Below are 26,839 nucleotides of genomic sequence, written 5' to 3' on the forward strand. Positions count from 1 at the left end.
ATGAGAGGTACAAAGTAAAGAGAAGGGAAGTAAGGCATAAGATAAAGGAAGCAAAGAGGAGAGCAGATATGAAATTGGGTAAGAGTATGACAGAAAATGTTGAAAGTAATAAAAAGATGTTTTGGAAGGAAATTAAAAGAGGAAATGGAGGCGAATCAAATAGAGAAGAAAAGGTAAAAGGTACAGATGGAGTGATGATAATGGAAGAGATTGCAATGAGAGGAAGGTGGGCAGAGTATTTTAGGGAGTTGCTACATGTGAAGGAGGATAGGGAGGGAAAGGTAATTGCAATGGGAAATGCTAAGAAAATGAGAGTGATGAGTGAGGAAAATGAAGGAGAAACAACGAAGGATGAAGTGAAAGCATCTGTTAAGATGATGAGAGCAAGTCAGGCACCTGGTCTGGATGGATGCCATGCAGAATGTCTGAAGAAAGGAGGTACAGTTATGGTGGACTGAGTGGTGAGGTTATTTAATGTTTGTTTAAGAGAGGGTAGAATGCCGGAAGACTGGAGGAGTGCATGTATAGTTCCGCTTTACAAGGGAAAAGGGGACAAGTGTGAGTGTAGTAGTTTCAGAGGGATCAGCTTGTTGGGTGTAGTTGGGAAGGCTTATGAGAGAGTTTTGATTGAGAGGATTAGGAGAGGAACAGAGGGAGTAATTGGTGAGGAACAGTGTGGGTTTAGGACAGGTAGGGTTTGTGAAGATCAGATCTTTGTGGTAAGACAGATATGTGAGAAAGCTATAGGAAAAGGTAAGGATGTTTATTGGGCTTTTATGGATCTGGAAAAGGCTTACGACAGGGTAGACAGGAAGGCACTGTGGGAGGTACTGCAGATATATGGGATAGGAGGAAAGCTGTTAAGAGCAGTCAAGAGTTTTTACGAGAGTAGTAGAGCTTGTGTTAGGATTAGAAATGGAGAGAGTGAGTGGTTTGAGGTAAAGGTGGGACTTCATCAGGGATGTGTTATGTCGCCCTAGCTGTTGAATCTTTACATGAATGGGGTGGTGCGAGAGGTGAATGCAAGGGAAATGGGTCAGGGGTTGGAGATGATTAAAGAAAATGGAGAAAAGTGGGAGGTGAGCCAGCTACTGTTTGCTGACGACACTGCGCTTGTAGCAGGGTCAGAGGAGGATTGAGGAAGTTAGTGACAGAGTTTGAGAAGGTGTGTGAAAGAATGAAGCTGAAGATAAATGTGGGCAAAAGTAAGGAGATGAGATGTACAAGGGGAGAGAGTGACAGCAGGCTGGAAGTGAGCATAAAGTGTGAAAGACTGGAGGAAGTGGATAGTTTTAGATGCTTGGGTGCGAAGGTGGCAGGAAAGGGAGGAATGGAGGTGGAAGTAGAATGTAGATTGAGTGAAGCGAGTAAATGCCTTGGTGGATTGAAAAGTGTAATGAGAAATAGACATCTAGGAATGGATGCTAAGAGGAGGTTAAATGAAGGAGTCATTGTGCCAACAGCACTGTACGGGGTGTATCCTCAACTGGCTATGAGTAGATACATAACACTGTTTTTAAGGCGGCAATATTAAACTCACTATTGGTTCCTTTCCTTTATTGGTTCACAATTTCTTCTATGGTTCTACACTAAGTCAATCACCTCCTGGTTCTATATCACAATGCACTCTATTATTTCTTTGTACGTATCATCGGACCGACTCCGTCTCGAGCTCTGTGCATCCCGTTAAAAAGGCCGGAAATTAGGATTCAGCATTTTTGGAGGTCCCACGCTCGTATAAGCTTAAGAGTTTATGCGAGCAAGATTACAAATATTTCTTCTTATTACTATCTTGGGGTTACATTATATAATGTAGTCTAACATCTCAAATATATATATATCCAGGGGAGGTTCGTCAGTATACGTAATAATGTGTTTAGTACTGTGTGGTTACTTGAGTGATCGCGTGTGTTCGTGTGTGCGTGCGTGTGTGTCGGTGGTTGAAATTGTTTAGTCAGCAGGCGCCTGGTCGTCGGCTGGGGGTGTTTGGTGGTAGTCTGGTGAGTGAGTGAGGGAGTGAGTGGGTAATATGACTGGGCGATACTACTCGTCATGTATATGAGGCGTATACAGGGGCAGAAATATGGAACATAAGAGAGGAAGAGAGAAGGAGTTTGAATGTGTTTGAGATGAAATGTCTGAGAAGTATGATAGGGGTTACTAGGCTAGATAGAGTGAGAAATGAGGAGGTGAGGAGGAGAACAGGGTTGGAGAGGGAGCTGGGAGATAGGGTTGATGAAAGAGTATTGGGATGGTTTGGACACATGAAAAGAATGAGTGAAGAAAGATTAGTAAAAGAAGTGTGGAAGGCAGAGATGGAAGGAGTGAATATGAGGGGGCGTCCTAGGATGAGATGGATGGAGGGGGTGAAAGGGGCATTTCAAAAGAGGAATGTCTGTGGAGGAAGGGCTGGAGAAGACAGAAGATAGGGGTGAATGGAGAAGGGTTGTGTATGGATGATGCTGTGATGCATGAGGGGGAGTGGGTGGGGAATGGGGGGGTGAGGAAGTATGTATGAGAAATGAATTGACGCAGCCCGAAAGGATTTCTCCCCGACTTCTCCTTTTCTGCATGAGGGGACGGAGAAGGGAGGGTTGCCGAATTTATGAAGCGGCCTTGCTGTGGATGTGCTGTGTCTTGCGACACTGCTTCTGACCTAGGGTAATGGACAGGATGCAGGGATGACCCGTCATCCAGGAGGTGCCAAGATAAGAGGGAGGGAGGAGGGTGGAGGGAATTGGAATATATAGGAAATGGAATGGGTGGGAGAGGTTTCTATGCCTTTTTCTTTTTGGCTATCCCCCGTGCAAGGGGGAAAAAGCCTTTGGTATATGTATGTACCGTGTCCAGTAATTTTTCTAGGATACATTCGGCTAGGTTTTTTTTTTTTTTTTCATTATTCTAATTTCTTTAGTCTAAACCGCAGTTCTAAACGATGTCTTATTTTTTCTGCTTAATTTTGCTTTGAAGTCACTTTGAATGATGTTACTGTATACACCACCTACATCACCACCATTTCCCATGCATTGTGAACGATGTCACAATCACCAACCAGACTCTGGCGCCTACCATATCCGCTCAAATCGCTGATTCTGCATTTTAGCAGCCGAGCGTACCTCCCCGGGCGCCCACACACGGACTCACGAACACACACACATAATGGATGCCATTAGACACGACCCACATAACACACGGAAACATTACATATTAACGAGCCACCCCCCTGGATATGTATATATTACGACTTGTACAAAAAATATAGTAGGTAATTAGTGGGTTGCCCCAGCCATGTGGGGCGACGGACTTTCAAGGTGGAATTATTAAACAAAAGGATAAAACGCACCTAAAAAATTTGCTGAGTTAGGCACTTCCGGCAACAAAAACCCGGCGTACAGCTCCAAGAGCGTCGGTCTGATAGACGTGCCCTGTGTAAAGTGGTGTACTGCAAACTCTGTGTAAAACCATGTATAATAGTGTACTGCAAACTCTGTGTAAAACGATGTATAATGCTATACTGGAAACTCTGTGCAAAGGTGTGTAGAAAAGTGTAGTGAACTCTCCTTAAGATTAATCAATAAAGTGAAGGAAACTCAAGATCGTATCTGTAATTCCAAGAAGATACGGGAAGGGTAGGTAAATTACACTTAACCTCTTAAATTTTGTTTGCTACTCAGAAGAGTGTTGCTATCATGTAGATTTCTGAGTAAGGTCACTGGAAATTGAGTTAACGAAGACACGCGAGGTTAGGTAGGTTGTTTGAGAGAGTGATATCTTTATTGTCTAGTCGGCAACTCCTTTTTTTTTTACATGAACAACCCTTACTTGACTAGAAAAAATCTAGATTTATTGCAGGGATGGTGGTCAATTATCATAATCTCTGTTTTAGTAGCACAAACCAAGATGCCTCACATCCAATCCTCATCGTCAGATGTTGCTTCCTGAGATGTACGGATAGTTCGTGTCTCCCCTCTCCTTCGTCCTCTTCCCCAGAACAGTCTTGAGAACATTTATCATTTTCAAGACACTCAAGTGAGCGTCCACGCTGGATCCAGTGATGGTAGTCTTTTTGTAGCGTGGCATTCAATGTAGAAATATGGAAAAGTGCAGTGTGATCCTACTTAGAATGTGTTTTCTTCAGGAGCATCTATGCAGACACACGGGATATTCCCAGGAAGGAAGATCGTCGTGAATTTTTCACTACCGCGGGTGCTGGAGTAGTAGAGGCGCACACAAAATTCGACTGAAAAGAGAAGTGTTACAGTCATATTCTGCATAACGTGATCAACAGGAATAAGAATTGTAATGACAAGTAGGGAGAAAACATGACCCTATAGGAAGTGAAAAGAAGAAATAATGTTGAACAGAGAAAATTGGTGGGACGTTGAAAGCGAAGAGCTGATGCTTACGCTACATATCTGACAGGCTCTTGTTGTGAAAATAGTACTCTTAGGATGATATGGAAAGTGCGCCTCGCTGCACTGCGTTTGATCAATAAAGTACCGATGGGTAAGAGTGTTTTTTTATGCAAGTGTATGTTTGAAATCGCCCGCCTCCTTTTCTTGGAGAAAAAGCCCATTAGTAAGTACAATATGGGATAAGATTGTAAACACGTTTAAATTAAGATGACGATATCGTCCAGAGTCTTCTTAGGTCTTTGGCTGGGTTAGGTTAAATTAGATGATGTTAGATTAGATAAGATTTCGTTTGGATAGAGTCAGATTATTTTGGGTTAGGTTAGGCTATTTTAGATTATGATGAGATAGGTATTGCCAAATATTGACTGAGATTGATAAAATACAACCATGTCAGAGGCAGTACTGATCAACGACACACATTCACGGGACAGCACTTAAATGGCAGTATTGTCTTGATTTACCCAAATAAATTGAAGGGAACCCTTGAAGGAACAATGAGTTTGGAAAACCATACATTATGTAGGTGGGAGAAGGGAAAAGTGCCAGTGCCAGACGCTCTGTCATACTCACGTGGAATGCGTGGAATGACTTCCGAAGTCCTGGTGCCGGAGGGCCGCTGATCCGGGAGAGGTGGTGCTGAGTACTCGGGAGTCGTGGGAAGAAGAGCTCGCTTTGACCACCAACCTAAAAAGTCGACACAAAATGGCTTTGACGATCCAAATGTATGTTGACGTTAAACGCAACTTTCATAATTATTGTCATTATTATCATCACCATCATCATCATCATTATTATTATTATTAATATTATTATTATTATTATTATTATTATTATTATTATTATTATTATTATTATTATTATTATTATTATTATTATTATTATTATTATTATTATTATTATTATTATTATCATCATCATCATCATCATCATCATCATCATCATCATCATCATCATCATCATCATCATCATCATCATCATCATCATCATCATCATCATCATCATCATCATCATTATTATTATTATTATTATTATTATTATTATTATTATTATTATTATTATTATTATTATTATTATTATTATTATTATTATTATTATTATTATTATCATCATCATCATCATCATCATCATCATCATCATCATCATCATCATCATCATCATCATCATCATCATCATCATCATCATCATCATCATCATCATCATCATCATTATTATTATTATTATTATTATTATTATTATTATTATTATTATTATAATTATTATTATTATTATTATTATTATTATTATTATCATCATCATCATCATCATCATCATCATCATCATCATCATCATCATCATCATCATCATCATCATCATCATCATCATCATCATCATCATTATTATTATTATTATTATTATTATTATTATTATTATTATTATTATTATTATTATTATTATTATTATTATTATTATTATTATTATTATTATTATTATTATTATTATTATTATTATTATTATTATTATTATTATTATTATTATCATTATTATTATTATTATTATTATCATTATTATTATTATTATTATTATTATTATTATTATTATTATCATTATCATCATCATCATCATCATCATCATCATGGGATGATGAGGCAAAGAAGGCTGTAGAAGAGAAAAAACATTCACAGATAGGTTGCAAAATAGGGCAGAGTACTTTAGAGGCTTGTTAAATGTGAAGAAGGATAGGGAGGGAAAGGTAACTGCAGTAGGAATCGCTAACAAAATGGCAGTGATGAATGAAAAAATGGGGGAGAAATAAAAAAAGATGAGATGAAAGCAGTTATTAATATGGTGAGAGCAGGCAAGGCACATGAGTTAGATGGGTGTCATGCGGAGTGTCTAAAAATGAGAGGCACATAGATGTTGGACTAGCTGGTGAGGTTGTTTAATGTTTGTCTAAAAGAAGGTAAAGTGCTGGAAGACTGAATGAGTGCCTGTATAGTTCCGCTTTACATGAAAAAAGGGAGAAATGTGTGTGTAGTAGTTTCAGTTTGTTGAGAAAGCTCTAGGAAATGGTTAATATATTTTTTGGGTTTCTATGGATTTGGAAAAGGCTTATGAAATGGTAGGCAGGTAGGTACTGTGGGAGATATTACAGATATATGGGATAGGAGAAAAGCTATTAAGAGAAGTCAAGAGTTTTACGAGAGTAGTAGAGCCTGTGTTAGAATTAGAAATGGAGAGAGCGAATGGGTTGAGGTAAAGGTGGGACTTGGCCAGGGATGTGTCATGTCGCCATGGGTCTTTAATGTGGTGATGCAGGAGGTAAATGCAAGGGTATTGGGATGAAATGGATGGGAGTGGAATTATGCGTCTTGACTTTGGCTACCTCCTTTGTAATGTATGTATTATCATTATTTTACATTCAAAGATATTAAGTGATGTAACTTTTCATAAAAAATGGCCTCATTCTGACCACACAAAGTGGTCATATTCTACCACATTCGTTGAATTGTCTTGTGGTCGCCCTATGACTTCACTCTCTTTATGTTCTCGGTCGACCACAGGGCACTCGATGAAGGATCTAGAATACGAACTGATATCTAGTTGCACTTACTGTTTGCCCTGTATCCCACTGTAGATCTTCCGTTCTGGCTCCTGGCTATCCGCGCCTCCTGGTATTGACCATGGGTAGTGACAAGAGATATCGCTAACACCACTCCAAGTGTCAGTAGGCTGAACATATTTTCTGTCTTCATGAGCATTTTTCCCCAGAGGTAGGAGAATGCCACAGGCCGAAAATTGTCCAGTGTGGATTGACACTCGGAGGCAGGGTAGAGTGCACTATGACGATGCTTAGTCCTGCTACCCTTTAAGTACGGGCTGTCAGTGTCCCTGCGCATGGCAGGCCGATCCTGAGCAGCATTTTTTTTTTTTTTTTTTTTTTTGCTCCTTGTCTGCTTGTGTTTGAAGGTCGAGGGTCCTTGTCGGTGACGTTGTTCATGCAGCGGTGCTATATTAAGAACAGGTATTGGCTTCTGATCTGTATAAGAACGTAGCATAGTCTATCCGAGGAACACTAAATGCTAAATGAAGTTCCCGTGAGATGAATAAAATCGTCTGTCAGTGTTCAGAGTATTTATCAATCTTTACACTCAAAGGATGAAGCGAAGCAGACCATTCTTTAAATGCGGGAGGGCTTTCCTCAGCTGAAAATATATTGTGTACATTTAAAAAGAACTTGCAAACAAAATTAATGCAGTAAACCTTACGTAATGGGGCTTATCAATGAAAAATACATATAAATTTGACCAGGAAGAACTCCTTGAACACACACGTTACAATGTTATCAACATGTTCATTTACGTCGACAGGTTCTGCAAGAGCTCATGGTTGTCTTCGGTTCTTAGAAGAATCCAAGGGTGAGAGGTTAACCCAAGAATCAAGTAGAGACACTTTAACCCCTATGGGGCTTTCCTCAGCATCCTCAGTCAATCGTCATAATACTCTTATTTGTTGATCGCTCGTAATCTATAGTCGTGTGTTAATGAAATGTAAACAAATAAAGTGAAAAAGAAGGGTTTTGGAAATAAAACAAATCAAGACCCTCGTTGTATGTTCTAGAGAAACATAGATATAGAATTACTTTCTTCCACGTATGCATTGATATATATGTTTAATACGTAAAGCATGAAAGCCATTCTACGTTTACATAAACCTAAATATTTCTACTAATGTAAACAAATTGCTGTACCACCGATTCTGATAGGGACTGCGTCATATAAGTTGGATCTGCTCTATAAAGATGCTTTAAATTTAGTTTAATCACTGCTTAGGTTCGGCAGCTTAATGACAGAATAACCAGCACTGATTAGGTACCCCAGATTGAATTAAACGAGCAAATCACAACAATATCATTGCTCATATCAGGCGAATGATTAGGAAGGGAAGAACCAATTAAGGAAAGTATTTCGAGAGAACCGTTAACAACCTCCCATCGAGCCCCAGCCTATTTCAGGAGACATTGCCTGTTCTTAATATAATCCTGCTGGGAGGAACAACGTCATCAACAAGGATCCTCGACCTTCTGACGCAGGTGGACAACAGTGAAATTAACGAAACTCTTGGAAAAAAAAAAACTTACAGGAAGTGATTACAGTTCTAGATCCACCTACGCAGTGGCAATTCCTATTTAAAGGATACCCAGCAATGACCATCCTCACAACGCATTCAGCTCCACCTTCTAGTTGCAACGCCTAATGGACAGATTCTTTTAGCTTTTGGTACTCTCCTGCCCTTGAAAAGAATATGTTTATGAAGACAGAATTTTTTTTCAACCTGATCACACTTGGAGTGGTGTTAGTGACGTGCTTTAGCACTGTTCGCAGTCAGCAAGAAGAACGGGTGGCCAGGAGCCAGAACGGAGGCTCTGCAGTGGGATACAAGGCAAACAGTAAGTGGTCCGGGATATCAATTCGTATTCTAGATCCTTCATTGAGTTTCTTGTGGTCACCCGAGAATAAAGGGAGTCTGAAGCTACAGGACGGCCGCAGGACAACTTAATGAACGTTGTAGAGTGTAATTAACTGTCACTTTATCATGAAGGACAGAGTGAAGAGTTACATCACTTTATATCCATGAATGCAAAACAGAAATAGTAAAACTTACTTTTTTCATTCAACACACACTTGCATCATCAAAGCCACTTTGTATCGTCTTCTTAGGCTGGTGGTCCAAGCGAGCCCTTCTTCCCACGACTCCGGGGTACGCAGGACCCCCTCTCCCGGACCAGTGGCCCGCCGGTACCAGTATTCCAGAAGCAATACCACGTGAGTATCACAGAGCCTCTGACATTGTCACTCGTCTCCTCTCCCACCTATCTCCTGCATGGTTTTCCAACATGTTGTCCCTTTAAATACCCCCTTAAACTTATTTCCCCTCACATATTTCTCTGGGTAAATGTAGATGACGGTTACGCCACATGTCTCCCTCGTTATGTATCGTCGATCAGTACTGCCGTCGATATGGAAGTACTTGGTAAATTCCGGCTAATATTTCCCAACCTGTATTCTATGCTTATCTTGAATAACCTAACCTAAAATAACTTAAAACATGATCCTATTCAAGCCAAACCTAACCTCACAAAACTAGACTGAGAAAATTCAGGAATGACAGCAATCTAAGCGAAATAGTTTTGAGAATGTACATATATCTGCAGTCTTATCCTATATAGTAACAACCAATAGCCTTCTCCCTTATAAAGGAGGTGGCCAAGTCAAAGTACCTACCCACATTATTTGGGTCTAACGCAGAGTGGTAAGGCAAAATTCCTATATCATCTTAAGAAGGATATTTTCACTAGTATATCAGACATGTAAATATTATCTTTTCGCTTGTAATGATTATTTTTCTTTGGTATTACCTATTAGGTCCACGTTTGTGTATGTTTATATGATTTCTTTCTACTTGGTTTTACAATCTTTGCTTCTATTGATCATTCTAAACAGAATATGACTGTGATATTAGCTTCTTCAGTCGAGTTTTGTGCGCGCCTCTACTACTCCAGTACCCACGCCAGTGAAAAATTGAAGACATTTTTTTCTTCCTGGGAACACTCCGTGTGTCTGCAGAGAACCTCCTGAAGATGACACGTTCTAAATGCGGTCACACTGCTTTTCCATATTTCTACAGTAAATTCCATGCTACACAAACGCTACCATCATCGGATCGAGCGTGGAAGCTCTCTTGAGAATCTTGAAGTGATTAATGAACTCAAGACTGTTCTGAGGAACAGAACGATGGAGAGGGGATAAACGGACCAGTCGCACAGCTCAGGAGACAACGTCTCATAACGAGGATCGGATGCGAGACATTTTCGTTTGTGTTGTGAAGATTGAGTTTATGTCTATTGACTACAATTCTTGCAATATTTCTAGAAATAAACATGTATTGTAATCAATTAAGAGCCTTTCATACAAAAAAAAAAAAAAATCGAGCTGCCGACTAGACAATAAATATATCACTATTTTAAAAATAACCTATTTTGTATCCTCTGTCCTCACGTTTCTTCGTAAGCTCGTTTTTTCATTAACATACCCAGATATCTACTTACGGTACCTAACAAAAACACTCTTTTGAATAACAAATCATCTTTAAGAGACTAATAGATTAAAAAGTTGCTTCGTCAACTTCCAAGGACCAAAGATAGAAAAGTATCTTTTAGCTACCAAGACCATTTCATCCCAGAGGCTTCATCCCGATTGAATGAGATCACATGTCTGCCTTTAGCCTGTCATCATTATGAAAGAGCAATCCCTCTGTACACTGCCATCTGTGCTCGTGTTAAACACGACGTCAAACGATTCTATTTCCACGATGGTTCTCAGTACGTTTTCTCACGTATCCCATATTTCTGTTCTTTAACCTCACGTATCCAATATTGCTGTTTTTTAACCTCATGAAGATTGCTACAACACTGAATTGAATCGTAATGCATCCACTAACTTCCATTAGTTTTCGATCCGCGGCCCACTTGAGATAATCTGTGACTCTCTAAGGATCCGCGTACCACAAGCTCAGGAGCAATGGATTTTTTTTAAATATTGTAATAACTCTGGGTTTATTGGTATTATTGGGTATCTGTGAAAAAGCGCTACAAGAAGGTTCCTACAAGTAATCAATTTCTTAATCGTTCTCTTTATGCAAGCAGTCATGATTACTAATACTTGTCAACTGTGGACTTATGATGCCTCACAAGAAAATATTCTAATTCAAAACGTCCACTTAACCTCCTCTTCTGGGATTCTAAATGTCTAGAGTAGGCTGGAATATTGCACACAGTCAGTCGACATTGACACACCAAGTCTTGAAACAGTGTAAATATACCAAAGGATACATTTACAGACTTCCGACATATCCAAGTCAGGTGTCTGCAATAGTTTTAGCCATTGCCATGGAACATAAGAGAGGAAGAGAGAAGAAGTTTGAATGTGTTTGAAATGAAATGTCTGAGAAGTATGATAGGGGTTACTAGGCTAGATAGAGTGAGAAATGAAGAGGTGAGGAGGAGAACAGGGGTGGAAAGGAAGTTGGGAGATAGGGTTGATGAAAGAGTATTAGGATAGTTTGGACATAAAAAATGAGTGAAGAAAGATTATTAAAAGAAGTGTGGAAGGCAGAGGTGGAAGGAGTGAATATGAGGGAGTATCCTAGGACGAGATGGATGGATGGGGTATAAGGTGCATTACGAAAGAGAGGAACGTCTGTTGAGAAAGGACTGGAGAAGACAGAAGATAGGGGTCAATGGAGAAGAATTGTGTATGGATGATGCTGTGAGCGGGTGGGGGATGGGGGATGAGGGAGTATGTATGAGAAATAAATTGACGGAGCCCGAAGGGATTTCTCCCCATCTTCTCCTTTTCTGCATGAGGGGACGGAGAGGGGTGTCGCCGATATAATGAAGCGGCCTTGCTGTGGATGTGGTGTGCCTTGTGACACTGTTTCTGACCCAGGGCAGTAGACTGGATGCAGGGATGACCCGTCATCCAGGAGGTGGTAAGATGTGAGGGAGGGAAGAGGGTGGAGGGGAGTGGGGTATGTAGGGGATGGAATGGGTGGGAGTACTTTCTATGCCTTTTTTTTTTTTTTTTGGTTACCTCCCGTGTAAGGTGGAAAAAAGCCTTTAGTATATGTATGTACCACAAAGCTACATCTCCCATATTTATAAGTATTTTTGTGTGGAGTAATGAAAAATCTAGTAAAACTTTGTATTTAGCATGAGTTAGAAAATAGATAGTTTTCCAATTAAAAAAATTGCCAACGCGAAGCTAAGTGATCTGCCCCAAACCCATATGGCCATGTTTGTTTTATTATCTACTTTCTGACTCTCTCTTTTCTTCGGTGTAAAACATATAGTCAGAGATTACAGTATTGATACAGTGTACACAGTTCTTGTGATAATGATAAAGGCTATAATGCCTAGCTCTCTCGTAGAGGGGGTAACGACTTAAAAGTTTGCAAAGTTATAGTGACTATAATTTTTTTCACTCGTATATAGAAAGACATTAGGTACCAGCTTCAATTTTTTATTAAGTTCTCTTTGTGTGTGTGTGTGGAGGTTGGGTCACTAAAACCAAATGGACAAGAAAACAATGGCTCTCTTCATGATGAGTTCGACACTGAAGAGCACCATCATTCAGGCTATGTCTTCACCCGGGGCATCGGCGCAGATGCAGGCGAGGTTGGGGCGAAGGAGGACCGTCTTGAGTCCTCCTTGCGGTCCGGCGGCCCCGAGGATCCTGCCGAAGTAACCAAGACGCTCGCAGAAGTTGACTGCAAAGTAAAGATAATTGATCAAATGTTGTCTCCTGCAAGAATAATGAGGGTCATGGATGAAATTATATGTTCTTACAAAACAAGCGAGTGCATAGTTAAATGTACCAAGGTTTGGGATATAGAGACGAAAAGATGAAAGAAGAAGAAGTTGTTAGTCTAAAATTATGTCAGCTGTAATGAACAAACAAGTACAGGGAAAAGATTATATACTGTACATAGAATTGGGTGAATGGTAAATATGAAGGACACTAAAGAAATTAAAGAGATGCCTCAAGGCAAAGAATGCTAAAAACAGAATAAGAGAAAGTGGATTAAATATAGTGCACTGAAGGTAATAAGACATTCAAATAGAAAATCCTGATGTGATAGATTTTTTTCCCAAAAAGCAAGCAACTGGAGAATCATCTTGATAGGAAGGAGAGAAAGATATAGAGATTGGACGTCTACGTACGAGCGGTGATATCCAGGACGTTGTTGGACTGTGGGCGGTTGATGGGCCGAGGACCAGACGACGACGACAAAGAAGGTGCTACCTGATCGATGGTCGGCAGGAGAGCGCGCTTCGTCCACCAGTCTGATGGCACCAGAGCGAGACCGTCATACAAAAAACGTTGTTTTATGTATTTGCACACTTATAACCACTTGGATCACTATGGACCCTGTTTGACATTTTCAGTCGAGGTGAGACCAGGCAACAAAACTTACTGTTCCTTTTGGCGACCACCGTGTCACCTCCTCTTGTTCCAGGGCTCCTGACTGCCCCAACTCCTTCGTGGTGACTCAGGATAGCGGACAGGCTGATCACTAGCACAAGGATACTTGTGGCACCACTTCCTTTCATCTCTGGACAATTATGAATACAGAAGAGTAAGGACTAAGGATGGCACCTGCTGTTGGTGTTGGAGGAGCAGTAGGGGAGTGCGTGGATGTCCATCCGTCACCTGTTTTTATACAGGGTAACCCCCCCCCCTTTTCTTGCTTCAGAATTCCTAATACTGACCGATGTCGAGGAAGTCCTCCATCTCAAGGGTCTCGGGAATTTCATTATTAGTTTTCACCTCGGAGATTTTCGAGGGGTACGTTTGTCTAACATTGGGGTTGGTGTAGAGCCAAATCACACAGGTACACGTCATAGGAATAACTGTGACCAATCAGAGGCCACTTTGGAAAACAGCAGGAAGGATTTCTATTTGATATGAACGAAGTTCAAAGATAATAGCTATAGCCCTCTTCAGGAAAATACAGATTACAAGAATTTGCAGAGACATAAGTACAATGAGATGTGAGTAGAAGGAGAACACGCAGAGCTAAAACAGGACGACCCGTCACGCAGGGCGGAGTCAGAGGTGAGGGGATGTATGGGTGGAGGTGTGAGGTCATGATTGAAACGGGCGGTAAGCAGGGTCAGGAGGGTGATAATTCTTAACCAAGAGGCTCACAGATAGCCGTGAGATTATGTCCCACACATCCCCTCACCTGTGACTCCGCCCTGCGTGACGGGTCGTCCTGTTTTATCTCTGCGTGTTCCCCTTCTACTCACATCTCCTTGTACTTATGTCTCTGCAAATTCTTGTAATCTGTATTTTCCTGAAGAGGGCTATAGCTATTAGCCGAAACATAGAAGTTACACATTATTCTAAAGTTTCCTTTTATTCCAACTGTGGGTTCTTCGTGGTTATATATATATATATATATATATATATATATATATATATATATATATATATATATATATAATACCTTCCACAGTGCCTTCCTATCTAACATGCCATAAGCTTTCTCGAAATTCATGAAAGGCCAGAAAAATATTTAGCCGAAATATAGAAGTTACACATTATTCTAAAGTTTCCTTTTATTCCAACTGTGGGTTCTTCGTGGTTATTAATATATATATATATATATATATATATATATATATATACATATAAATATATATATATATATATATATATATATATATATATGTATACATATATATAATATCTTCCACAGTGCCTTCCTATCTAACATGCCATAAGCTTTCTCCAAATTCATGAAGGGCCAGAAAAACATTTTGCCAAAACCTTTTCACAAATCCACTTTACCATAAAAATTTGTTTCACGCAACCCGTTTCTTTCTTAAACCCATATTGTTCTTCCTCAATTACTCCCTCTGTTCCCCTCCCCATCCTCTAAATTAAAACCTTGCCATAAGCCTTCTCAATTGAATTAAATAAATTGATCCCCCTGAAATTAATACTTCACTGTTACCCCGTTTCCCTGTCCCCTTCTTTGGTTCCATTTCACCACTCTCGTGTCGTCTCTATGGACCGACTTTCTTTTGTGTTTCCTTTTTATATTACGTCTCTTACTTTTTAATTTCTTTTCAACACTGTCTTGTTACGTGTGATTAGTAACTCTTTTTTTTCATTTGTAGGATTATTCAATAGTCTTACTCTGTCCAGGAGAGAGATATTAAACGGAGCTTAATTTTCTTTCTTTTCTTCCCGAATATTATCACACTTGGTTCTGTGAGTTACACCAAGAAATACCCCTTCTCCGAATCGTCAATTTTACACTAGGTCACTTCGCATTGACGTCATGATTTCTTTAGTCCAGTGATCTTTACTTTTACATCTAAGTACCCCCCCTAAGGGCGTGACTTTACTCTCATGAACCAATTGAATTTTCTCCTCCTCCTCCACCCTTTCTCCAATCAGAAAAACTGTTACAAAGCCTTTAAGCAATTCTGCTTACTCAAGCAATCTCGAAATTAATGCACCACTGACTTAGGTTACATACTGTTACATCAGCATAAAATAACATTATACAGCAATGAAATCAGGTCCTCGACGGCTGTTTGTAAACATTTAGGCGAGGAGCGAGCTTGTGCAATATCTTTACCTACGAACAATTGTTTATCAAAAACCGAAGGCATGAAAATGAAATTCTCGCCACCTACCCCTCTATCGACCTCACTTGTCTAACTTTATCTACGTGCCTCTTACACTGACATCTGTCCCGTTTTCCCTTGTCCTCCAATAATATACCCTCCCTTAGATACATATTAAACAACCTTACTAGACAGTCTACTATCACTGTACCTCCCTTCTTCAGACGCTCCGAATGACACCCATTTAACCTAGGTGCCTTACCTGCTCTCATCATTTTCAAAATTACTAGTACCTCATTTTTTTCTACTTCATTTTCTTCTCCCATCACCATGACTTTTATTGCCTCCTGCTGCTACCACTAATCCCCCCCTACCCTCCTCCACATTCTCCCTTTTGCGTCCTTTATTTCATTTTGCTTATCTTCTTTTTCCCTTGTACCTCTCATATGCTTCCCGAGACTTTGCAATCACCCCTAAATGCTCGCTTCTTCTCTTTATTTACTATATTTACGTCATCATCCCACCAATCACTACCCTTCCTTCTATTCCCTCCCATCTTCCTTGTTCCACACACAATCTTTGCACACTTTGTCACTTCCTCCTTGAAACACACCCATTCGTCTTCTACATCCGCCTCTACTCTCTCCTTCACCATTTCTCACACTTCTCTCAGCTTCTCATGGTACTCCTGCTCCTTTTCCTTCTTATTTGCAATATTTTCTCTAAGCACTTCTCTACCTTCCGCCTCTTTCTTCTTTCTCCACTTATCTTACACTCTCAACTTACCTTCCACTAAAAATAATCTGATATTCTCTCAGTTTCTTCCCTAAGAACATGGGCATCCAGAACTCTTTATATCCCTCTTATGGATGCCACTACATGGCCCATTAATGACTTATCAATCACCCTTTCTCAACCACCTTTTCCAATGTGTATTTATACTTGGCTTTCTTCTTAAACTCTCTAAATACGTCTCCACCATCAACTCTCCACCATGATTTTTACCCCGAATCTCATTAAAGACATTGACAGATTGAAAAAAAGTACAAGGGCGAGCCACAAAACTGATTCGAAATATAAAAAATAAATCATACGAAAATCGACAAAAACATATGAATCTGTTTTCCCTAAAGAAAACGTACACTCAGAGGTGACTTGATACAGGTCTTTAAGATTCTAAATGGGATTGAGATTAAAAGTGACAAATTTTTTACACTGAATGAGAATCCGACAAGAAATAATGGTCACAAACTGCCAGATGTCCTTTCGTCATGCTCCGCCTTTGTAATTTTTTGTAAACACGGTGGCAAAATTCTTTTCTCCTCCTATTCTCAGAAGTGGTATAGGACAATTTTAAGAGAGAATAGCATAACGGAGGGATAGTCGTAGTACAAATGTAAAATCATTCTTCTAAGAGTAGAGATTTTACTCTAGTATAGACAAAAGGATGTGTGGCTGTGGTCCGTAGGATTATCCATATAGTCCCTAAAGTATTGGCTGCTTACTACTGCATTTAGTAGAGTACATGCAGCCAATACCCCAGAAAGGGGTATAGCTGTATGAATACATGATTACTGTTTTCGAATGGCTTGACTATAACCGTAAGGGAAAAGCTGTACTTATTCCACCATGAGGTTGCACGGGTGATGAAGCAAGACTGATAGTCTAACGGCCAGCAGTCGCAACTCTTATTTTTCTTAATATACCTCATGTTTTCTTCTCGTGCTTTCTATGTTTGCATTACTTAAGAAACACTAAACTCTGGCATGACTTCATGCAATCGATAAGATGCAGTTTTAGTAGCAAGGACGAGAGTTATGTAATAACACCAAAGACTGGCAGAATTAATGGTAAAGTTATGAGACATAATCTTCGCATGGTTGAGAAACGGGAAGAATGGGGAAAACGCATGTGATGAGAGCGATGAAAGCGTGTGAGGATGATGCTCTCCCACGTCCAGCCATCTAACTTTATATGTTACAGTTCATTGAATAGAAAACTGAAAATAAGGATTAAAAAAAGAAAAAAGAAAAAGAAAAATCTCAGCATATCGGGCTTCTGATTGCGAAATCGTTTTATGCCTCACACGTTGACCCGATCTCCCTGGCGGACCAGTGCCATGAGTCCTTCTAGAATCGTTGTCCATCTTTCAACGTGAAAGAAATTAAGGAACCTTTGACCGTGTCCCATTTTTCATTAAACAGTTGCCTGACACCACGAGACCAGTAAGTAGACCACTTATGGGCTCATGATAATTACTACCACGGACACTTGAACCTGACCTACTCAGTCAAGTGACAAAAAATAATTTGAGTAATAAGGAGGTCGCTATATATAGAAGTTGATTAGATATTCAATAACCAAAGAGATGTTAGTAAACTTGCGGCAAATTATGTGGCAGACTCGAGTCCCTGTAATACTTCATTAAACTCCTCATTTGTAATAGAAAATTTAGGTCACATCCGATGACGTAAGTGAAACGTTCTTCGACGACGAGGAGTCCCCTCTGGTGTCCAAACTTACATAAATGAAGACTTGATTTCCACGAGGGTTCTAAGTATGTTTTCTCACGTATCCCATATTTCTGTTCTTTAACCTCACGTATCTAATATTGCTGTTCTTTAACCTCCTGAAGATTGCTTCAACACTGAATTGAATCGTAATGCATCCACTAACTTCCATTAGTTTTCGATCCGCGGCCCCACTTGAGATAATTTATGACTCTCTAAGGATCCGCGTACCACAAGTTGAGGAATAATGGGTTTTTCTTAAATATTGTAATAACTCTGGGTTATAGGCATTATTGGGTATCTGTGAAAAAGTGTAACAAGAAGGTTCCTATAAGTAATCAATTTCTCAATCGTTCTCTTTTTGCAAACAATTATGATTATTAATACTTGTCAACTGTGGACTTATGGTGCCTTACAAGAAAATATTCTAATTCAAAACGTCCACTTAACCTCCTCTTCTGGAATTCTAAATGTCTAGAGTAGGCTGGAATATCGCACACAGTCAGTCGACATTGGCACACCAAGTCTTGAAACAGTGTAAATATACCAAAGGATACATTTACAGACTTCCGACATATCCAAGTCAGGTGTCTGCAATAGTTTTAGCCATTACCATGGAACATAAGAGAAGAAGAAAGAAGGAGTTTGAATGTGTTTGAGATGAAATGTCTGAGAAGTATGATAGGGGTTACTAGGCTAGATAGAGTGAGAAATGAGGAGGTGAGGAGGAGAACAGGGGTGGTAAGGGAGTTGGGAGATAGGGTTGATGAAAGAGTATTAGGATAGTTTGGACACATGGAAAGAATGAGTGAAGAAAGACTAGTAAAAGAGGTGTGGAAGGCAGAGGTGGAAGGAGTGAATATGAGGGGGCGTCCTAGGATGAGATGGATGGATGGGGTAAAAGGGGCATTGCGAAAGAGAGGAATGTCTGTTGAGGAAAGACGGGAGAAGACAGAAGATAGGGGTGAATGGAGAAGGGTTGTGTATGGATGATGCTGTGATGCATGAGGAGGTGGGGGATGGGGGTGAGGGAGTATGTATGAGAAATAAATTGACGCAGCCCGAAGGGATTTCTCCCCGTCTTCTCTTTTTCTGCATGAGGGGACGGAGAGGGGGGTCGCCGAATCAATGAAGCGGCCTTCCTGTGGATGCGCTGTGTCTTGAGACACTTCCTCTGACCCAGGGCAGTGGACGGGATGCAGGGATGACCCGTCATCCAGGAGGTGGCAAGATGTGAGGGAGGGAAGAGGGTGGAGGGGAGTGGGGTATGTAGGGGATGGAATGGGTGTGAGTAGCTTCTATGCCTTTTTCTTTTCGGCTACCTCCCGTGTAAGGAGGAAAAAAGCCTTTGGTATATGTATGTATGTATGTATGTATGTATGTATGTATGTATGTATGTATGTATGTATGTATGTATGTATGTATGTATGTATGTATGTACCATAAAACTACATTTTCCATATTCAGAAGTATTTTTGTGTGGAGTAATGAAAAATTTAGTAAAACTTTGTATTTAGCACAAGTTAAAAAATAAATAGTTTTCCAATAAAAAAAAAAAAAAAAAAAAAAAAAATGCCAACGCGAAGCTAAGTGATCTGCCCTAAACCCATAGGACCATGTTTATTTATTATTTACTTTCTCACTCTCTCTTTTTCTTCGGTGTAAAACATATAGTCAGAGATTACAGTATTGATACACTGTACACAGTTCTTGTGATAATGAAAAAGGCTATAATGCCTAGCTCTCTCGTAGAGGGGGTAACGACTAAAAGTTTGCAAAGTTATAGTGGCGATAATTTTTTTCACTCGTATATAGAAAGACATTAGGTACCAGCTTCAATTTTTTATTAAGTTCTCTTTGTGTGTGTGTGTGGAGGTTGGGTCACTAAAACCAAATGGACAAGAAAATCATGGCTCTCTTCATGATGAGGTCGACACTGAACTGCACCATTACTCAGGCCATGTCTTCACCCGGGGCATCGGCGCAGATGCAGGCGAGGTTGGGGCGAAGGAGGACCGTCTTGAGTCCTCCTTGCGGTCCGGCGGCCCCGAGGATCCTGCCGAAGTAACCAAGACGCTCGCAGAAGTCGACTGCAAAGTAAAAATAATTGATCAAATGTTGTCTCCTGCAAGAATACTGAGGGTCATGGAAGGCCAGATGTAAGTCAGAGCGAGAGCACAAAACGATAGGGATGAAATTATATGTTCTTACAAAACAAGCGAGTGTATAGTTAAATGTACCAAGGTTTGGGATATAAAGGCGAAAAGATGAAAGAAGAAGAAGTTGTTAGTCTAAAATTACGTCAGCTGCAATGAACAAACAAGTACAAGGAAAAGATTATATACATAGAATTGGGTGAATGGTAAATATGAAGGACGCTAAAAAAAAAGAAAGAGGAGATGCCTCAAGGCAAAGAATGCTAAAAACAGAATAAGAGAAAGTGGATTAGATAAAGTGCATTGAGGGTAATGAGACATTCAAGTAGAAAATCCTGAGGTGATAGATTTTTTTCCAAAGAGCAAGCAACAGGAGAATCATCTTGATAGGAAGGAGAGGAATATACAGAGCTTGGACGTCTACGCACGAGCGGTGATATCCGGGACGTTGTTGGACTGTGGGCGGTTGATGGGCCGAGGACCAGACGACGACGACGACAAAGAAGGCGCTACCTGATCGATGGTCGGCAGGAGAGCGCGCTTCGTCCACCAGTCTGATGACACCAGAGCGAGACCGTCATGGAAAAGCGTTGTTTTATGTATTTGCACACTTATAACCACTTGGATCACTATGGACCCTGTTTGACGTTTTCAGTCGAGGTGAGACCAGGCAACAAAACTTACTGTTCCTTTTGGCGACCACCGTGTCACCTCCTCTTGTTCCAGGGCTCCTGACTGCCCCAACTCCTTCGTGGTGACTCAGGATAGCGGACAGGCTGATCACTAGCACAAGGATACTTGTGGCACCACTTCCTTTCATCTCTGGACAATTATGAATACAGAAGAGTAAGGACTAAGGATGGCACCTGCTGTTGGTATTGGAGGAGCAGTAGAGGAGTGCGTGGATGTCCATCCGTCACCTGTTTTTATACAGGGTAACCCCCCTCCCTTTTCTTGCTTCAGAATTCCTAATAACGACGGATGTCGAGGAAGTCCTCCATCTCAAGGGTCTCGGGAATTTCATAATTGGTTTTCACCTCGGAGATTTTCGAGGGGTACGTTTGTCTAACATCGGGGTTGGTGTAGAGCCAAATCACACAGGTACGTACACGACATAGGAATAACTGCGACCAATTAGAGGCCACTTTGGAAAACAGCAGGAAGGATTTCTATTTGATATGAACGAAGTTCAAAGGTAATAGCTATAGCCCTCTTCAGGAAAATACAGATTACAAGAATTTGCAGAGACATAAGTACAATGAGATGTGAGTAGAAGGAGAACACGCAGAGCTAAAACAGGACGACCCGTCACGCAGGGCGGAGTCAGAGGTGAGGGGATGTGTGGGTGGAGATGTGAGGTCATGAGTGAAATGGGTGGAAAGCAGGGTCAGGAGGGTGATAATTCTTAACCAAGCGGCTCATAGCTAGCCGTGAGATTATGTCCCACACATCCCCTCACCTGTGACTCCGCCCTGCGTGACGGGTCCTGTTTTATCTCTGCGTGTTCCCCTTCTACTCACATATCCTTGTACTTATGTGTCTGGAGATTCTTGTAATCTGTATTTTCCTGAAGAGGGCTATAGCTATTAGCCGAAATATAGAAGTTACACTTTCTTCTAAAGTTTCCTTTTATTCCGACTGTAGGTTGTTCTTGGTTAATATATGTATATATATGTATATATATATATATATATATATATATACATATATATATACATATATATATACACATATATATATATATACATATATACATATATATATATAACTATTAAAAATAAACGCTTTCGAAACCGTGCCCAGATGACGATTCAAGTTTTTGTGGACGTGCCCGGTATAAGGGATTTTTCATGTGCGGTTGTACCCCAATCGTGGTCAAGAACGATCATCGTTGAGCCATGGACGATCATCGTTGAGCCGTGGACGATCATCGTTGAGCCATGGACGATCATCGTTGAACCATTGACGATCATCGTTGGGCCGTGGACGATCATCGTTGAGCCGCGAATGATGATCGTTCATCAATGGACGATCATCGTTGAGCAATGGACGATCATCGTTGAGCCGTGGACGATCATCGTTGAGTCAAGAACGATCATTGTTGAGCCATGGACGTTGTTGAGTCAAGAATGATCATCGTTCAGCCGTGGACGATCATCGTTGAGCCTTGGACGATCATCGTTGAGCCGTGGACGATCATCGTTAGGCCATGGATGCTCATCGTTGAGTCATGGACGATCATCGTTTAGCCCTGAACGATCATCGTTTTACAATGGACGATCATCGTTGAGCCGTGGACGATCATCGTTGAGTAAAGAACGATCATCGTTAAGCCATGGTGTCGAAGTTCTCGAAGCTGCCGGAGTTCTCGAAGGTGCCGAAGTTCTCGAAGGTGCCGAAGTTCTCGAAGGTGTCAAGGTTCTCGAAGTTCTCGAAAGTGCCGAAGTTCTCGAAGGTGCCGAAGTTCTCGAAGGTGTCGAGGTTCTCGAAGGTGCCAAAGTTCTCGAAGGCGCCGAAGTTTGCGAAGGCGCCGAAGTTCTCGAAGGCGCCGAAGTTCTCGAAGGTGCCGAAGTTCTCGAAGGTGCCGAAGTTCTCGAAGGTGTCGAAGTTCTCGAAGGTGCCGAAGTTCTCGAAAGTGCCGAAGTTCTCGAAGGTGCCGAAGCTCTCGAAGGTGCCGAAGTTCTCGAAAGTGCTGAAGTTCTCGAAAGTGCCGAAGTTCTCGAAGGTCTGGAAGGTCTCGAAGTTCTGGAAGGTCTCGAATTTCTGGAAGGTCTCGAAATTCTGGAAGGTCTCGAAGATCTCGAAGTTCTTGGTGTTCGTATTTCTTACGAGGTTGTAGAAAATTTCAAGAAGTACTATTACGCAGGCTACAAATTTTTTTGTGGTAATGGTGGAAGAGGACACAGGCAATATCAGTTGTACTATTTAGAGCGTAGGTTCAAGACATTTAAAAGAAAGTACCCCAATCGTGGTCAAGGTTGGGCGTTGGACACAATGCCTCAGCCCGTAGCAGCTCGGTTGAAAAGACGTAACATGCATTATTGGAAGTGGGTTGCGGATGAAAAGAAAATCAGTAAGATGGAGATCAATATGTCAGCGTCTTTAAAAGGTTTGTTACGGAAAGAGCACCGTGAAAATTTTCCTTCTTTTTACGATGAAAAGGTTAAAGAACCCCGTGATAGTGAAGCCGCCATGAAAAGGCGACAGCGACATTTCTGGGCTTGGGTGACAAAACAAAAAAAGATTGACAAATCCACTATTGACAAAGTTCTCAGAGCACAGTTAACAGAAGAGCATAAGAAATGCCACCCCGAATATTACGAAAAGTGTAAAAACCGGAAATCTACGACATGCGTCGCGGAGCAATCTATACAACAATTCCAACGTATAGTCCTTAGTTTCAACGAGATGTTACGCAATTCACCAACATACGAGTACAGTGATAGTACAATAGATGACCTGGAACCATATAGCGGGGATATTTCTTCCGAGGTTGTAGAAAATTTCAGGAAGCACTATTACGCAGGCTACAAATTTTTTTTTGTGGTAATGGTGGAAGAGGACACAGGCAATACCAGTTGTACTATTTAGAGCGTAGGTTCAAGACATTTAAAAGAAACACCCGAAAAAACGTGTTCGCTATGAAGAATGTGAGGCGCCAGCAAGAAAAGAAGAGGGAGCAAAGGAAAGTAGAGTTGAGAAGAGACCTGAAAAATATAAAAAAAAAAAAAAAAAAAAAAAAAAAAAAATGGTTACAAGCGGAAAAGAATGAAGTGGATAATAAGCTGCGGAAAACAATGTTAGAAAAAATGAAAAATAATGAATCGGAATACATCTACCAACAATAGAAGCGGATGGGTGGGTCGGAGTGTTCACCAAAGGAATTGAAGGACTACACAGAGCAGGAAAACCGTGTTCTCACTGAAATGAGGAACCAACGTACAGTAATCGCCAAAAAGAAGACAGCTGAGGAAAGTAATCCGCGTGGGCGTGCGCATGAGAATGTGAAGGGATCGTTATGCGAAGCATACATAGAAGTGAGAGTAAATGATATAGGGGTTTTGGGGGGCAGAAAGTGTAAAATATGCAATGCGCTGCTGTGGGAAAATGAGCTCAAGACAATATGTTGTAGCCAGGGGCAGACGCCACTCACTGTACCAACCGAGATAAAGGATAAGGTACTCAAAGATCTGTACAAGGGAAAGTCCCCGCTCTCTAAACGTTTTTTCAATAATTTAGTGGGGTTGAATAATATGTTCTCATTTACGTCTTTCTCGACTTCCAAAAAGTTGGAAAATGCAGCAGAGTCAGTGATGTCTTACAAGATTCAGGGTAGGATATATCATAGGTTGTCCACGTTGGATGCTCAGAAAATAATTCAATCTTCACCGTTTCCAGGGGCGCCGAAACGGAGAAATGATAATTCGTATTTGGACCTATACTTTTATTATGACAGAGACCAACAATTAAAGATTAGAACTGTCCGTGTAACACGAAAGCCGGATGAGAAAGTCTCCAAACAAACAGTAAACCGTAGAAAAAGAGAACAAAAGGAAATAACAGAAAACCAGTCCATAGTCACACTCTTCTACGATTATATGGCTGAACACAACAGTTGCCTATCCGGTATGCTCCAAGAGCTTGAGACTGCAAAGGGGTTGATTGAGGCTCACATGAAGAAGTATGATAGTGTGCCAAACGTGTCAATCACGTTAAAGTCAGCTGAGGGTGTACAAACCCGGGAACATAAGGGAGTCTATCACCTCCCGACAGCTTCTGTTGAAGTGGGGGCGATAGTCAAGTTAGACCCTGCAAAGGATCCAATGCGTATAATCATCAGTTCAATAAAAGAGGGTTCAAAGTATAGAACGCGTTTGGTCCATCACACGAATTTCTTTTATGATAGTTTCCAGTATCCACTATTGTACCCTAACGGGGATCTTGGCTATAGTCATCAATTAAAGAAAAATAAGAAGTTAAATATAGGGAAATGTGACAATAAAGAGAGTGATGAACCACCTTCGTTCAAACAGCAATTAGAAGCCACCTCTTTACATGGAACGTGAAGGTAGCCTTAACTACTTGACAAAGATGAGAAGGTTATTCCAGCAATTCGTGGTCGACAACTATGTGAAGGTTGAGTCGTTGCGGTTATCGTTCATAGAGTTTAACCAGAGTACAATGCGAAAAGAACGTGCCGATATTTTGGCTGCAGACTCGGGGAAGAACGTGGGTCAAAGGGTGATAATACTTCCCACTTTCGTGGGAGGACCAAGGTACATGAAGCAGCGTCAGCAAGATGCACTAACGTACGTTACATCGTACGGTTCTCCGGATTTCTTCATTACGTTCACGATGAACCCTCACTGGGAAGAGTTGAAAGATGCTGTTAGCGCTACCAGCGTAGGCGACGATGCCATATACAATCAGATTCAAGACAGGCCAGATTTAGTGAGTAGGGTGTTCAAGATGAAAATAGATGCCCTCATAGATGACTTGGTGAAGAAAAGGGTTTTCGGTGGTGTTAAGGCTCACTTATACAGTATCGAGTGGCAGAAACGAGGGCTTCCTCATGCACACATTTTGTTGTGGATGGAAAAACGTGTAACTGCATCGTTGGTTGATGAAATCATATCAGCATAGATACCGGACCCTGAAAAGGAGCCCAGGTTACACGATATTGTAACACGTAGTAATATGATTCACGGTCCTTGCAAGGGTTTCAATGAGCAACAACCTTGTTGTCAGGGCAAAAACAGTAAAGGTGACACCTGTGGTAAGGGTTTCCCAAAAGTTTGCAGGGAAGAACTCCTATTTGGTAATAACGGATACCCTCTGTATAAAAGGAGATCAATAGGTCAAGGAGGAAACTCTATTGTTAAGAGAGTCAAGGGGAAGGACGTCACTATCGAAAATTCGTGGGTTGTGCCCTACAATGCTTATCTTTGCCTACTCTTTGATGCTCACATTAACGTGGAGAGTGCCAACACCATAAAGTGTATCGCTTATGTTACAAAGTACCTAAACAAGGGTTGTGATCTTATCCTTTACACTAAAGAGGGTGAGGAAACGGTGAACGAGGTAAAGAATTACCAGGAGGCCCGTTTCGTTAATGCGAATGAGGATACTTGGAAGATATTTAGGTTCCCGATACATGAAAATAGCCCAGCAGTGCTGTCACTAGATCTTCATTTGGAGGGAGAAAACGAGGTCTTTTACAAGGATTCGGATAGTACCGAATCCCTAAACAAAATTCGAACATAGATAAACAACTCACTGCGTTTTTTCAACTTTGTACGCAAAATAAGTTCGCAGCTGAGCTTTATTACCACCAGGTACCTAACCATTTCTTTTGGGATAAAAAATTTAACATTTGGCGAGAGCGGAAGACATGTCGGACAACATTGGGTCGCATAAGGGCGGTTAACACCAAGACTGTATAATTATTCTATATGAGGTTACTGTTGACGCATATAAAGGGCCCTACTTCATTTGAAGCTCTCAGAACTCACGAGGGTCGTAGGTACGACACGTACCGAGAGACGGTTAAAGCTATGGGTCTCATAAATGACGAAGAGA

General features: G+C 40.9%; 3 protein-coding genes across 3 annotated transcripts; 1 reads left to right on the forward strand and 2 right to left on the reverse strand.

Annotated features, from left to right (window-relative positions):
• Window positions 1-8,640: 8,640 nt before the first annotated feature.
• Window positions 8,641-10,369, forward strand: LOC143023874 (uncharacterized). The gene is made up of 3 exons (XM_076182532.1): window positions 8,641-8,841; window positions 9,113-9,217; window positions 9,896-10,369. The coding sequence occupies exons 1-3, from the start codon at window positions 8,697-8,699 to the stop codon at window positions 9,967-9,969; spliced, it is 324 nt and encodes a 107-aa protein (XP_076038647.1). The 5' UTR covers window positions 8,641-8,696; the 3' UTR covers window positions 9,970-10,369.
• Window positions 10,370-12,463: 2,094 nt separating this feature from the next.
• LOC143023873 (uncharacterized) lies at window positions 12,464-13,626 on the reverse strand. Its single transcript, XM_076182530.1, has 3 exons — window positions 13,428-13,626; window positions 13,174-13,296; window positions 12,464-12,719 (listed from the first exon to the last, which is right to left on the reverse strand). Exons 1-3 carry the CDS (start codon window positions 13,561-13,563, stop codon window positions 12,583-12,585), a joined length of 396 nt encoding a protein of 131 aa, XP_076038645.1. The 5' UTR covers window positions 13,564-13,626; the 3' UTR covers window positions 12,464-12,582.
• A 6,240-nt stretch (window positions 13,627-19,866) lies between these two features.
• On the reverse strand, window positions 19,867-21,142 carry LOC143023871 (uncharacterized). The gene is made up of 3 exons (XM_076182528.1): window positions 20,945-21,142; window positions 20,689-20,814; window positions 19,867-20,194 (listed from the first exon to the last, which is right to left on the reverse strand). The coding sequence occupies exons 1-3, from the start codon at window positions 21,078-21,080 to the stop codon at window positions 20,058-20,060; spliced, it is 399 nt and encodes a 132-aa protein (XP_076038643.1). The 5' UTR covers window positions 21,081-21,142; the 3' UTR covers window positions 19,867-20,057.
• Window positions 21,143-26,839: the final 5,697 nt, after the last annotated feature.

This window comes from Oratosquilla oratoria, unplaced genomic scaffold, assembly GCF_046742065.1.
Source record: "Oratosquilla oratoria isolate Oo_2021 unplaced genomic scaffold, ASM4674206v1 SCAFFOLD67, whole genome shotgun sequence".
In the NCBI taxonomy this organism is placed as follows: Eukaryota; Metazoa; Arthropoda; class Malacostraca; order Stomatopoda; family Squillidae; genus Oratosquilla; species Oratosquilla oratoria.